This window comes from Entelurus aequoreus, linkage group LG20 (assembly GCF_033978785.1).
Source record: "Entelurus aequoreus isolate RoL-2023_Sb linkage group LG20, RoL_Eaeq_v1.1, whole genome shotgun sequence".
NCBI classification, from domain to species: Eukaryota; Metazoa; Chordata; class Actinopteri; order Syngnathiformes; family Syngnathidae; genus Entelurus; species Entelurus aequoreus.
In genome coordinates, this window is record NC_084750.1 from 28504798 (window position 1) to 28517842 (window position 13045).

At 39.9% G+C, this 13045-nt stretch overlaps 1 protein-coding gene across 6 annotated transcripts in view; it reads right to left on the bottom strand.

The window, feature by feature from the left end:
* The window catches only part of si:dkey-92i15.4 (uncharacterized), a 24089-nt gene continuing 11044 nt past the window's right edge, over positions 1–13045 (bottom strand). For 5 of the 6 annotated variants that reach the window (XM_062029904.1, XM_062029903.1, XM_062029907.1 and 2 more), the window contains 6 exons: positions 9306–11973; positions 9038–9233; positions 8017–8109; positions 7697–7940; positions 7504–7614; positions 1–433 (listed from right to left, as the gene is read on the bottom strand). In XM_062029904.1, the coding sequence (XP_061885888.1) occupies positions 270–433; positions 7504–7614; positions 7697–7940; positions 8017–8109; positions 9038–9233; positions 9306–11731 (3234 nt within the window). In that variant the 5' untranslated portion in view covers positions 11732–11973 and the 3' untranslated portion in view covers positions 1–269. The remainder of the gene's footprint in view (positions 434–7503; positions 7615–7696; positions 7941–8016; positions 8110–9037; positions 9234–9305; positions 11974–13045) is intronic. The other variant, XM_062029908.1, reaches the window with a different exon arrangement.

Genomic DNA, 13045 nt, shown 5'->3' on the forward strand with positions numbered 1-13045 from the left:
CCCATTTGAGTTCAGCTTTATTAAAAAGCAATATAAATGCTGTTAGCATCTATTCACAGTACATCACACAATGTTGCTCTTCGTTCATATATGGCTTTGAGGTAGCTGCATCTGTTAAACAACTTTAAATATGCTTGAAGTAAAATTCATACCTTGATAAAATCCGGCTTGTGCTTCTTATGTAAATAGCTTTGTTAAAACCATATGACTAAGTGGTGTATTTTTTTTTTTTTTTTTTAAAGTCCAGTTTAGATTTGCTTCCACAATCCCTACGGTTCCTGAGCTTTACAAGGCCGGCGTACTACCATATCTACAGGTCCAGGAGGAAGTCCTCGGATCAAAGTCCAGGCCTCCAGGCGCCTCATTCCTACCGTGCTCACACCTTGGATCTCCATCACCTCATCACCAGGACATATCTTGTCCACTGGACCGCCTGTGGAGGATGAAGTCAGTCAGTTACTTTAATGTGGAGTCCATGTTTGCGCCCCAACTGGCTAACTCACATTGAAACCAAAATTTGCCCTCGCTTGCATTTACAGTACATGTGACTTTGGCCAGACACAGAAGAATGTGAAATAATATAGATTTCTTTACCCTTTTGAACATTTGTTTGTTTACAATAAAGGCCTACTGAAACCCACTACTACCGACCACGCAGTCTGATAGTTTATATATCAATGATGAAATCTTAACATTGCAACACATGCCAATACGGCCGGGTTAACTTATAGAGTGCAATTTTAAATTTCCCGCGAAACTTCCGGTTGAAAACGTCTATGTATGATGAGTATGCGCGTGACGTCAATGGTTGAAACGTAAGTATTCGGACACCATTGGATCCTATACAAAAAGCTCTGTTTTCATCGCAAAATTCCACAGTATTCTGGACATCTGTGTTGGTGAATCTTTTACAATTTGTTTAATGAACAATGGAGACTGCAAAGAAAGCTGTAGGTGGGATCGGTGTATTAGCGGCTGGCTGCAGCAGCACAACCAGGAGGACTTTGAGTTGGATAGCAGACGCGCTATCCGACGCTAGCCGCCGACCGCATTGATGATCGGGTGAAGTCCTTCGTCGCGCCGTCGATCGCTGGAACGCAGGTGAGCACGGGTGTTGATGAGCAGATGAGGGCTGGCGTAGGTGGAGCGCTAATGTTTTTATCATAGCTCTGACGAGGTCCCGTAGCTAAGTTAGCTTCAATGGCGTCGTTAGCAACAGCATTGCTAGGCTTCGACAGGCGGCACAGCATTAACCGTGTAGTTACAGGTCGTGTTTGGTTCGGTGTCTCCTGATAGTAGTATTGTTGATCTTCTGTCTATCCTTCCAGTCAGGGGCTTATTTATTTTGTTTCTATCTGCATTTAAGCACGATGCTATCACGTTAGCTCCATAGCTAAAATGCTTCACCGATATATTGTCGTGGAGATAAAAGTCACTGTGAATGTCCATTTCGCGTTCTCGACTCTCATTTTCAAGAGGATGTAATATCCGAGGTGGTTTAAAATACAAATCCGTGATCCACAATAGAAAAAGGAGAAAGTGTGGAATCCAATGAGCCCTTGTACCTAAGTTACGGTCAGAGCCAAAAAAGATGTCCTGCACTGCACTCTAGTCCTTCACTCTCATGTTCCTCATCCACGAATCTTTCATCCTCGCTCAAATTAATGGGGTAATCGTCGCTTTCTCGGTCCGAATCGCTCTCGCTGCTGGTGTAAACAATGGGGAAATGTGAGGAGCCTTTCAACCTGCGACGTCACGCTACTTCCGCTACAGGCAAGGCTTTTTTTATCAGCGACCAAAAGTTGCGAACTTTATCGTCGATGTTCTCTACTAAATCTGTTCAGCAAAAATATGACAATATCGCGAAATGATCAAGTATGACACATAGAATGGATCTGCTATCCCCGTTTAAATAAAAAAAAATCATTTCAGTAGGCCTTTAGAATAGCATAACTCTCTACTGTCCCACAGGCGCAATTCCCGTCCTCTGCTACTATTCGTTCAGTGGTAGCACAGCCCAACATCACAAACGCCTTCTCCAGTTTTTGTACATAGTACATTAAAAGTGAACTGTTGTTTCTGGACAATTATTGTAGATTCAGTGCCAACAATATAACATACATCCATAAACGTGGATGCATATGCAAAAGTGCAATATATTTATCTGTACAGTAATCTATTTATTTATATCTGCACCTTATTGCTTTTTTATCCTGCACTACCATGAGCTAATGCAACAAAATGCCGTTCTTATCTGTACTGTAAAGTTCAAATTTGAATGACAATAAAAAGGAAGTAAAAAAAACAAAACAAAAAAAACAAAGATGATGATATTGCGGTTGTCATTGCTCACTCATACAAAGAAGGTAATATCTAGAGCTGCTCCAGGCTAAATTAGAGCCCTAAGCAGAATTGTATTTCATTCTATTTTTTTTTTTTTCCGGATTAAATAAAATACACCTTTTTTAATCTAGGTAAAACAACTTTTATACTTATTTAAAAATCAATCATGTTTAGTACTAAAACAAATTCATGAATTTTTTTTTGCGCAAAAAATTATTTTAAAGGGGTACTGGACTTTTTGGGAATTTTGCCTATCATTCACAATCATGTGTTCTTGCCTCACGAGAAAACATGTTTTTTTGTTTTATGCATTCTAAGTCGTAAAATATGGCAAGTACGAGGTGGCCCACAATGCAGCTAATGGGAGTACACTATTTGGCCCAAAAATTAACCAGGTATCAGCAAAATTGTTATTATAAGCACTAACGCAGACAGACCATTTTTAGCGGCACCGTGATCATATGTGAGCTAAATTGCTAATGCTGCTGCATAGCCTCTGAGTTTGTGAAATGTAATTCTAGATTATAAATCATGCCTCTTACCTGAATAGTAAAAGGTTGCGGCCATAAACAGAGAAACTGGTAAACTTTGAAATTCGACTTAAACCCGAGATGTCGAGAAAGACACACAAAGACCTCAATTGCAGCACCATTTTTTTAAGCCTTTGTGAGGACTATGAATATTTCTTCATTTAAAAAGGGATGATCTAAACATCCCATCTGTCGGTATTCCAGTGAGAGCAGACATTGTACAGTAAGTCATTGTTTTATTATGTTAGTAGTTAGTATTAATTGTTCAGCACTTCAGCAATACTGCTACATGATGCTCAGTGTTTCACAAAAGCCGCATCTGTTTAGCACACAGCTTTTAAAACTAGATCAAACTTCATATATTCAGGCTCAAAAATAGGTTCTGGATCATCCTTTGGCCCAGAGTCATTGTTGGCTCTCATGAAGTCTTCCGTGAAAAGTAGTGTTTTTGTTGTTGAAGGAAAAAGCGAATGTTGTGATGCGTCTGTGAAATTAATTTGTTGATGTATGCTTAAAATTAGAAAAATATGTGAATATGGTATTATAAATGTGCTTATTACTACATTACATATATACTTACATTATGTTTATAAAACGTTGATGGGGGTTTTTGGAGGTTTTTCTTAGAGAGCTTTATAGGCGAAATAGAGTGACTCCAATTGAGTCAATTGTTAGCTGACTTTTGTAAATGATAGGCAAAATTTAAAAAAGTGCAGTTCCCCATTAAGCATATTTCAGACAGGTAAATTTCCATCAAAATGAAAATTGCAAAAGTTGTAAGGATTTATAAGACTGGAGACAAACACCAATTTACAAACCTGTTTCCCTACTTCCACAAATTTTCAAAAATCATTGAAAAATTATTCAACAACAGACCTCATAATCATAAAAAAAAGTGGTATACTTGTCGATAATCAATACGAATACAGAGCCAAAATTTCAACATCGATGGCATTAATCGAAATAACGCAGATTACTAACGCAATAGATGGTAAACAGTGTGCAGCGGCAGTGTTTATGGATCTAACAAAAGCATTTGACCAAATTAATCATGATATCTTAATCAACAAATTAGAAAGGCATGGCATCAGAGAGCTGGTCTCAAATCAGATAAGAAGGAACATGAATCAATACGTGAAACTACGCGAACAAACGTCTGCAACTCTAAAGATATCTTGTGGCGTACCCCAGGGATCAATACTGGGACCAAATCTGTTCAATCGCTATGCGTAAAGTTACAAAAGACTTAGTTATTTCTATTTGCAGATGATACAAATGTGTTTTTTTTCAGGAGAGACCACACACGAACTGATACAAATAGTAACAGAATAAATAAATAAATTAAACATGTGGTTTGACAAAAAAAGACTATCTCTGAATCTCAGTAAAACTTAAATTATGCTAATTGGTAACGGCAGAAGAGAAAATCAAACACAAATTCAAGTTGACAGTGTAGACATTAGAAGAGTAAATGAAATCACATGTTTGGGTGTAATAATAGATTATAAAATGAACTGGAAACCTTATATAAAAATATACCACACAAGGTGCAAAGGAATATCTCAATAATGAACAAATATATTCTGGACCAAAAATAACTCCATCCTCTCAATTGCTCTGTAGTGTTACCATATTTGAGTTACTGTGCAGAAATATGGGGAAATAACTACAAAAGTACACTGCATTAATTAACTGTGTTACAAAAAAAGGTTTGTTAGAATAATCCATAACATTGGCTATAGAGAACATCCAAACTTCTTATTTATCAAATTGAAAATATTGAAATTCAAAGACTTTGTGCTTTTGCAAACAGCTAAAAATATGCACAAAGCAAATTTTAACATGTGATATAACAATGTACAACAATTCTTCTCAGCAAAAGAATATAAACAATATAATCTTAGAGAAAAATGTAACTTAAAACATTTGTATGCACGCACACGACTTAAGACCCTTAGTATATCAGTATGTGGAATTAAAATATGGAATGGATTAAGCAAATAAGTCAGACAATGTATTTGATGTGATCCATTTTGGAAATTGTTCAGACTAAAAAGTGTTTACAAAGTACAGATAAGAGAAATACTGATAAAAACCTTGAACCTAATTGATGAATGACACATAACCTATCACATATTTAGTAAAGTATGTAAACCATTAAGTACATTAACAACCTATCTGTGTTACCTGTATTGATTTTTATGTATTCATTTATTGTTGTTTTAAGAACGTAAAAAAGTGAACTGTGAGCAAGCCGATGTCCTGCTGCTGCTGCATCTGCATCACGTCTCAGCTCGTCAAAGTTATTCTAGATTCTAAATCATGCTTCTCGTCTGGATAATAGGAGGATTAAGCCACAAATCTAGAAGTTGTTTATCTGTGACGTTCAATTTATTTCCGGAGATGAAGACAAACACACACAACCGAAGACGGTGTCTGCAGGCAGCAATTTTTCCTTTTAACCCTTTGTGTGGGTTATAATTAATTCTTCATCTAAACAAGAAGATATGAACATCCCATCAGCTCACCCTCCTTATATTCAGGATAAAAAATATACGTTTCTGGAACATAATTTTTCCCAAAGTAACCATTAATCGTTGCTGGCTCTCACATTGATTTGCATTTTTGTTGATGGGGAAGGGATCTGTGGTTCTCATCTCTACGTCACGGATCACGTGACTGGCTTGCACATTCTCTCAAAATGGCTTGGGAATCTCTGTGGGATTGATACTATTTTGATCATAACTATTTACTCACAAACTTTGTAAGTCTTTTAGTGTTATAAACAGTGTTGGGACTAACGCGTTACTAAGTAACGCGTTACTGTAACGCCGTTAGTTTCGGCGGTAACTAGTAATCTAACGCGTTATTTTTTTATATACAGTAACTCAGTTACCGTTACTGCATGATGCGTTACTGCGTTATTTTACGTTATTTTTATGTAGTATCGGCTAGAAACTGAAGATCTGAGTGTGTTTTATTTGAGCGCTCCGGTGGAAAAGAAGAGGCGTGCTTTCCCCCACCCACAGAAAGCACGCCTCCCCGCAGGGGAGACGTTCCTCCAGAGCCGTACTTCGGGTCTAACAACCTTCACTTTACCCGGAAGAGGGTCTTTACAGCTGAGGGTGAATGACGGTTTGTTGCAACTTTGTGACTTTATTGCACGCAGCCATCCACCAAGCTAGAGCACCTACACGCACTCACTGTCGCCGCTCCCTCACCTCTCTCGCCCACTCACTCACTGACGTCACTCACCTCTCATGCTGTCATATCTTAAAGGGCCACACACACACACACACACACACACATACGCTACTCTCATAACAACTAACAAGACATCATGGCGAAGCCAGAAGTCGAGTTTTTTAACATGGAGACATTCTCAATACTTTTCTTTTGTCGAGCACAAAGAAAATAACATTTTAGTTAAATGTAAGTTGTGTCTTGGATCAAAGATCCTATCTACTTAGAGTTAAAGTTAAAGTGCCATTATGTTGCAGCTATTTAAAATAGTTTTGTAAATTTTTTCTGGCCTGAAATAAATTGGCCCTTTGAAACATATCTTTGTCTTTGTGTGTTGTATGTAGACCACATTGTTTTCTGAGTTCAGTGATGCAAATGCATGTCAAGTTGATCAACAGATTGTATTATTCTCCAGTGCAATAACAGTACTGAAATGAAGGCTAAAAGGGCATTAATGGGAGCCTTAAAAAAAGGGGGGAAAAAAGAAGTAACTAAATAGTTACTTTTCACAGTAACGCATTACTTTTTGGTGTAAGTAACTGAGTTGGTAACTGAGTTACTTTTGAAATAAAGTAACTAGTAATTGTAACTAGTTACTGGTTTTCAGTAACTAACCCAACACTGGTTATAAATCAGATACATATGATATAGCTTCAATACAGAGGCCACTTGTTTTCTATCCGTCTGGTACTTTAGTGGCATTGACTACTCCCTTACTAGGCAACACACTTGTGCCGTGCCATCTAACGTTTTAAAATTACAACTGTAGGTAAAGTGTACTGCTGTATATAATACTTGCAAATGAGACTCAAATGTGTAAGAAATGGACAGCACAGTTATCATTAGATTTTTACAGAAGTACCGGAAACATGAGTACCATTGAGCGCCGATATGGATTTTCAGGTACCAGGAATTGGTACTGTATCGATTCAAATGTGAAAGGTACCCATCCCTCCTAGGAATGTGTGTGCATTAAAATTTCATATGAAGCGCCCTATCTTTTATTAATTTACATTTTACAGGCGCTTCTTCAAGCAGAACAAGGCCTTTCACATGTAGCGGGGCTCTACCCACAGCATGTGATCTGCTTGCAGGGAGGGGCGGCCCTGGTAATATCTATAGTCAACGTAGTGCTGGGCTATAAAATTACTAGAATAGATCACGATAAACATGTAACCGATATTAATTTCTAAAAATGCGTTCGATAAAACTTTCAGTAATTGTTTTTTCTTCTTCGATAGAAGAACCAGAAGTTGACTTTTTAGTAATAATAAGAGGACCAGGACTTGATGAGTTGTTTGACAGTGACATTAGTCAACATTAGTGGGACTGACTTAAGCAGGTTTCCATGTACAAACAAGCTCATTAGATTTAACGATCTGCGTACCTTGGAAGATCTTCTGTATGGTGAGTGGTTTGTCTCCCAGATCAGCACCTCCCTCTAAACTGAAGCCCAGATCCCTGCTTTTCTTCTCCAGACACACTTGAACAGCCTGACCTAAAAACATCCAAAAAATACATTAAAAAAACATTGTCACTTAAAATTCCACCACACATGTGCATCTCAGCTTGACTATCACCTGAGTCTGGGATCTGAGTTGGCGCTGCTTCCTCAGTCTGACCTTCTTCCCCCTTCAAGATGCTGACGCCCCTCCTCTTCAGGACCACCACTCCCATCTCACGAGTCTTGGCTCGTCTCAGGACCCTCAGAGCCTCCCAATGAGTGTGGCCCCCCAGCGCAGTGCCATTGATTGACAAGACCTGGTCCCCTTCTCCAATCGAGCCTTCTTGTGCTGCCACACCAGTGGGGAAAACTTTGTGGACCTGAGGAGAGTACATGCAAGTGAGACACGAATGACAGAGGATGCATTTAAATGCGTAAATATGCAGTTTTCCTCACAGTGACTGGTTTGTTTTGGTCGACGCCTCCTGCAATACTAAATCCCAGCCCGACAGCAATCTCCTTGTGGAGAACCACAACATTAATGTCATCCTGCAATAACACAATATAAGTTAGTGGTGCCATCTTGATGGCTCAAAAACATTTTATTATTTTAACGCAATTCAGTTAACAACGACTTGGGTGTGGACTACTACAGGACCATAGCCGTATACAGTATACAAACAGGTCGACATAAGCGGGACCGACTTCATCAATTTGAGTTTTTTCAATCTGTTCATCCAATGTCTACTACTTAGTCTGTTCAGCGTCACAAGTTAAGCTGGGGCATATCGTAGCCGACTTTGTAAAGACTGCTAAATTGCTGTTCTGTAGACAATATTCTTTCTACCTTAGGAGGTAGAAGAAAAGCCATAAAAGAGCATGGATCACACATGTGTAAATGTGACCTGGGGGGTATGATGATACATGTATTCATAATCAGATTTTTCACTACAAACTCATTGGCTCAGTAAAGAAGCGTGCTGATTTCCAACAGGGTGCACATTAAATGTAAGTTTTTTGATAGATAACAAATCCTATGGAGCCTAGCTTTTTGGCTCCAGTCATACTTTAGCACTGACTTGGTCCTCTCCGTGAAATATGTAAATGGTCAAAAAGTATGTGGATAGTATCAATGTGGCCACCTGTGTCCTGCATTTTTTCTGTAAGCTGTATACATTTTTGCATGTTTCATTTCAGAAACAATTACTTAGTTATTGTGCTTTTTCCTTGCTGTACCAAAAAAAACCCGAATCGTGACCTTAAAACCGAGGTATTTAACCGAAATTCTTGCGTACGGTTACTTCCCTGGTTGACACTGATTCTGCCCGCAAACCTTGTAAAATCACTGACTGTGGAATATTCAATATGGTTCTAATGTGTAACCTCTGTGCAAAAGATGCTTATCTGTCAGCCAAGGTGATTAGTACATGTTTCACCCTGAATAAATGGATTCAATACTAATAGTGAGCTTATGCACCTGCACGGTGCTGTTCCCCAGGCCCCTGACGTCCTCCAGGAGCTTGTCGAGCTCCTCGCTGGGCATCACAGACACGTATGATAGTGCTGACATGTCAGATCTCAGTGATGTCGACCTATTGCCCACTGCCCCTGACCACTCGTCGTCGTTCTCTGATTCGTAGTCGGTTCCGGTAAAGTAACACAGTTCTGCGAGACTGCAAGTAGTAGAAAACAAGAGTCAAAGTGAACCATATAGGAAACGTTATTGAACTTCTATTTGATAATACCTGACGGAGAAGCTCCTGCGGTCTGACAGGCTCATGTGGCTGGTTATGGTTACCGAGGACTCTCCAGAGTCTGAATCGTAGTTTGAATTGTCATCTTTCTGTGTGCTTGCATCGTCGTCATCATCGTTCCGCCAAGCCTTCCAGCCTGCCACCCAAGCATCCAGGTCCAACACCTTCTTTCCTTTTGCGTCAACATCAGTGACATCTGGAAACATGAGGTCTGCAAGGTTGCTGCGAGAGGAGGCGGCAAGGGGACGCATGGTGGTTGAAGGGCCTCGGCGAATTTCTTTTTCAGTAGGTACAAGTAGAGGAGTGTTGGTTAGTAATGAGACTGGAGAGCATAGAGGCGAGTGGTTTGGGGTGTTTGTCGGAGTCTTTTCATCATCAGTAACTGCTAATAAAATCAGGGGAGGTTTCACATTTTTTATACCTGAGAGCTCAGCATACGGGCGTGGTTCAGGGTCACTTGGTAACTCTGTATTGGTGCTTCTCCAGTCTTTGTCGCTTGAGACTTTACACAAATCCGGTTCGTCTAAGTGTAAGTTTGTATAATGTAGGGGATCTTCTTTTTGGTGGGATTTTGGTGTATGTTTCAACCTGGAATATTCACTAAAATTTCTGACTGTGTATTTGTTAACACGATCTATAGATGTCCATTCTTTCTTTGCCAAATCATCTCGTACCCATTTTTCACTGTCATCCACTGACCAAGACCTTTGAGACTGACTTATCAGTTGACCTTCACCTACTTTCTCCTCTGCTTTCCTACCCTTCTCCCGCTGCCCAATATGGTGACTACCAATTGTTGCCTCGCTCTTCAAGCCATCATGGTCGCTGTTGAGTCGAGTTGGCACAGAAAGGGCACGTCTGGGCAAGGCACCTTGGTCCTTTACAAAACCCTGAGATCTTTGTGTCAGAGCCTCAAACTGATTAATCTTGTTCCTCACACTCACTAATGGGGACAGTGTCTCCGAGGTTCCCGTGTATCCCAGTGTGTTTTCTCTAAAGTTTTGTCGAAGTGACCCAAACTCATCTTCATAACTTCCTTTTAAATCAGCCTCTCCTGTCACATTTCCCTTTTCTTGTGTAAATCGTCTCTGTGTCCTATTTATTCTGCTAGTTTCAGTCTTTTCTCTTTGCCAACTTTCCCTTCCAAGATCTATGCTTCCACTTCCCACTCTGCTTGGAGATGTCTGCTCTAATAAAGTGTTTGACTGAGCAGTCCGAGCCATTCTAATCTGATTAGCTATGGTGTTTCTGCTCCTTGCTCTATCCAGAGACATTGTTTCCATGGATCCTGTAACCCCGCTAACTCCACCTACGTCCGAATACCTCCCATAGATTCGTTCTTGCCAGTGTCCCACTGGTAATTTCGCCCAGGTTTTTGGGCCTGGTGAACTGTTAAAATCTGGAACATTGGTGTCTAAATGTGTCCCAGTGTATGATCCATTTGTGTCCACTGGACTATAGTAGCTTTTCTCAACAGAAGAGCCACGCCTGGGAAAAGTTCCTCCTTTTTCCTCGTCACAAGAACTTGGCAAAACGTTCAAGACACCCTTCTCTGAGGAAACAAAAGTCCTAAATTTGCTCAAATCGTCACTTTTTGATGAGCCATAGAGCTTCTCAATCCGTTCTAATATACTCTGGCCTCTTATAGTCCCAATAGAGCCTGCCTCTCTTTCACAGATAGCTTCAGGGGAAGACTTTAGCTTTAAAGGGAAGGAGTTCTCTCCATCCATTGCTTCTGAAGTTTGCTCCAAATAATTTCTAGGGATACTGCTGCCTTGAGAACCCCCTGCAGAAGCCCTGAATGAAGACATGGATCGACCTCTAAGGCCTATAGTGTCCCTCTCCTTCAGTTTGTTTTCTTCACTTGACCATTCTGATACATCATGTCGTTGCGTGCCCCGATCAGGACTTCTTGCTCCTGACCTCCAATCGACACTCCTGCTTCTACTTGTCAGGTTGCTCTTTCTCCAGTCTGTTCTAGTCTCACTCTCAGATGTAGGGTTATAGTTACGACTTCTGTTGATGCAAAAATCTGTGGCTTTCTTGTCTATTGTGTCATTGTGAGTCAGACTGGAAGACACTATGCTTCCAGATAGTTCATTTTCTTCGTTCCGGCTTTTGCCATTGATTCCACTCGAGGTCTTGGTTTGGAAATCAGATATCAAATCTGTCCTCAGATCCTGGTCGTCGATCAATCTGCCTCTCTTGCTTGATCCAATTAATCCAGTTTGCTTCCCTCGTTCTTCAACGTCCTCAGCTCTGGCCACCACCTCAGCGGAAGAAGCTCGGTCTCGCCTAACACCTGGCCTGCGGGTAAGACTGTTAGAGGGAGAGTTGGCAGAACTCACAGTGAAGCACGCTAAACCCCTTGAATTGGTGTACTCAGTCACTGGAGTGGGGAGTAGAGACACATCCATTGTCAGAGCATAAACAAAGTTAATGAGCACTTGTCAAGAGCCAAATCCTTAAAAAGTAAATTGATGACTGCACTGGGTTTATTTATACAATTCCAAGGGATGGGACAGCAGCAGTTGCCAACATTAGATTGATGGCCATCGTGTATTAATGAGTGGTTGTCCAAAAGTATTCATTGTTATGTTGCTCTATCCTTGGAAGTCTTTAATTCCGCGGCAGGGCTTTAACGATGAGCTCCCAATGCCTGCCAAGCATGGAAAAAAAAAGTATAAATCTTCATCCTTAAAACATTTCATACTGGAATGTGGTGATATGTGGACTGTGGTTGATGTGGCTTCTCAAAATGGTCAAAGTGAAATGAAATGGTTTTAGGATAGGGAACACAACTTTGCACATAGTGGACAGTGAGTGGAGAGATACAGTATCACACAACGGTGGGTACACCCTTCACATTTTAGCAAGCATTTAAGTATATTTACACATATATATATGTTCATTTCTGCTTTATGTCTGTGGCTGTGGCGCACACATTTAATGCAATAATAATAATTTGTTTTTAATAATTGGGTTGAAAGAAATTAGCGCTAACTTATTATCAGTGCGTTACTTTGACAGCTCTAATCTTTCTGTGTGTGTGTGTGTGTATATATATAAAAAAGAAACAATAGAAAGTAAACATTGATATACTTTAGACACTTAGGGCCAGATCTACTGTACTAATATCTATATAACACACACTACAGCAACAGCGTGTGCTAAATATAAAATTGTGCGTACTATTAGTGGGCGTGTTGCATGTGATTTACAAACACAATTGATAACTAGTGCAGACTGGCTTATTTAAGTGAGGCTTTTGTGTGTACTACGCAGCTTTCAGCCTGGAGACACTGATAATTGCGCATTCATGTTATCTGCCCATTCATGTTATCATGAATGTGGTAGTTTAGAGTCAGTCTTGCAGTGCAATTCCTAACAGAACCCACTTTTTTTCCGCGCTGAAGGTGCACTCATGGAAGATGCTGTCAATAACTGCGAGTGTGCTCTGGAATGTTCTCGACGCAAGAAAATGCATATTGCAAGAAGTTTGTGTCGTACACAGAACAAGATGTTGATATCACCTATATGAAAAAACGTACGTCATTAAAAAAAAAAAAAAAAGACACCAAAACGCATCAATTGAATTTGTTATCAGCCCTTTAACTCATCCAGCAGCTATAAAATTATAAAATTATATTGCTGAATAGATGATATGTCTAATTATTATTTTTTTTGACAGTCCATATTTGTTGACACGCATATGTAGGATGGAGCTGTAG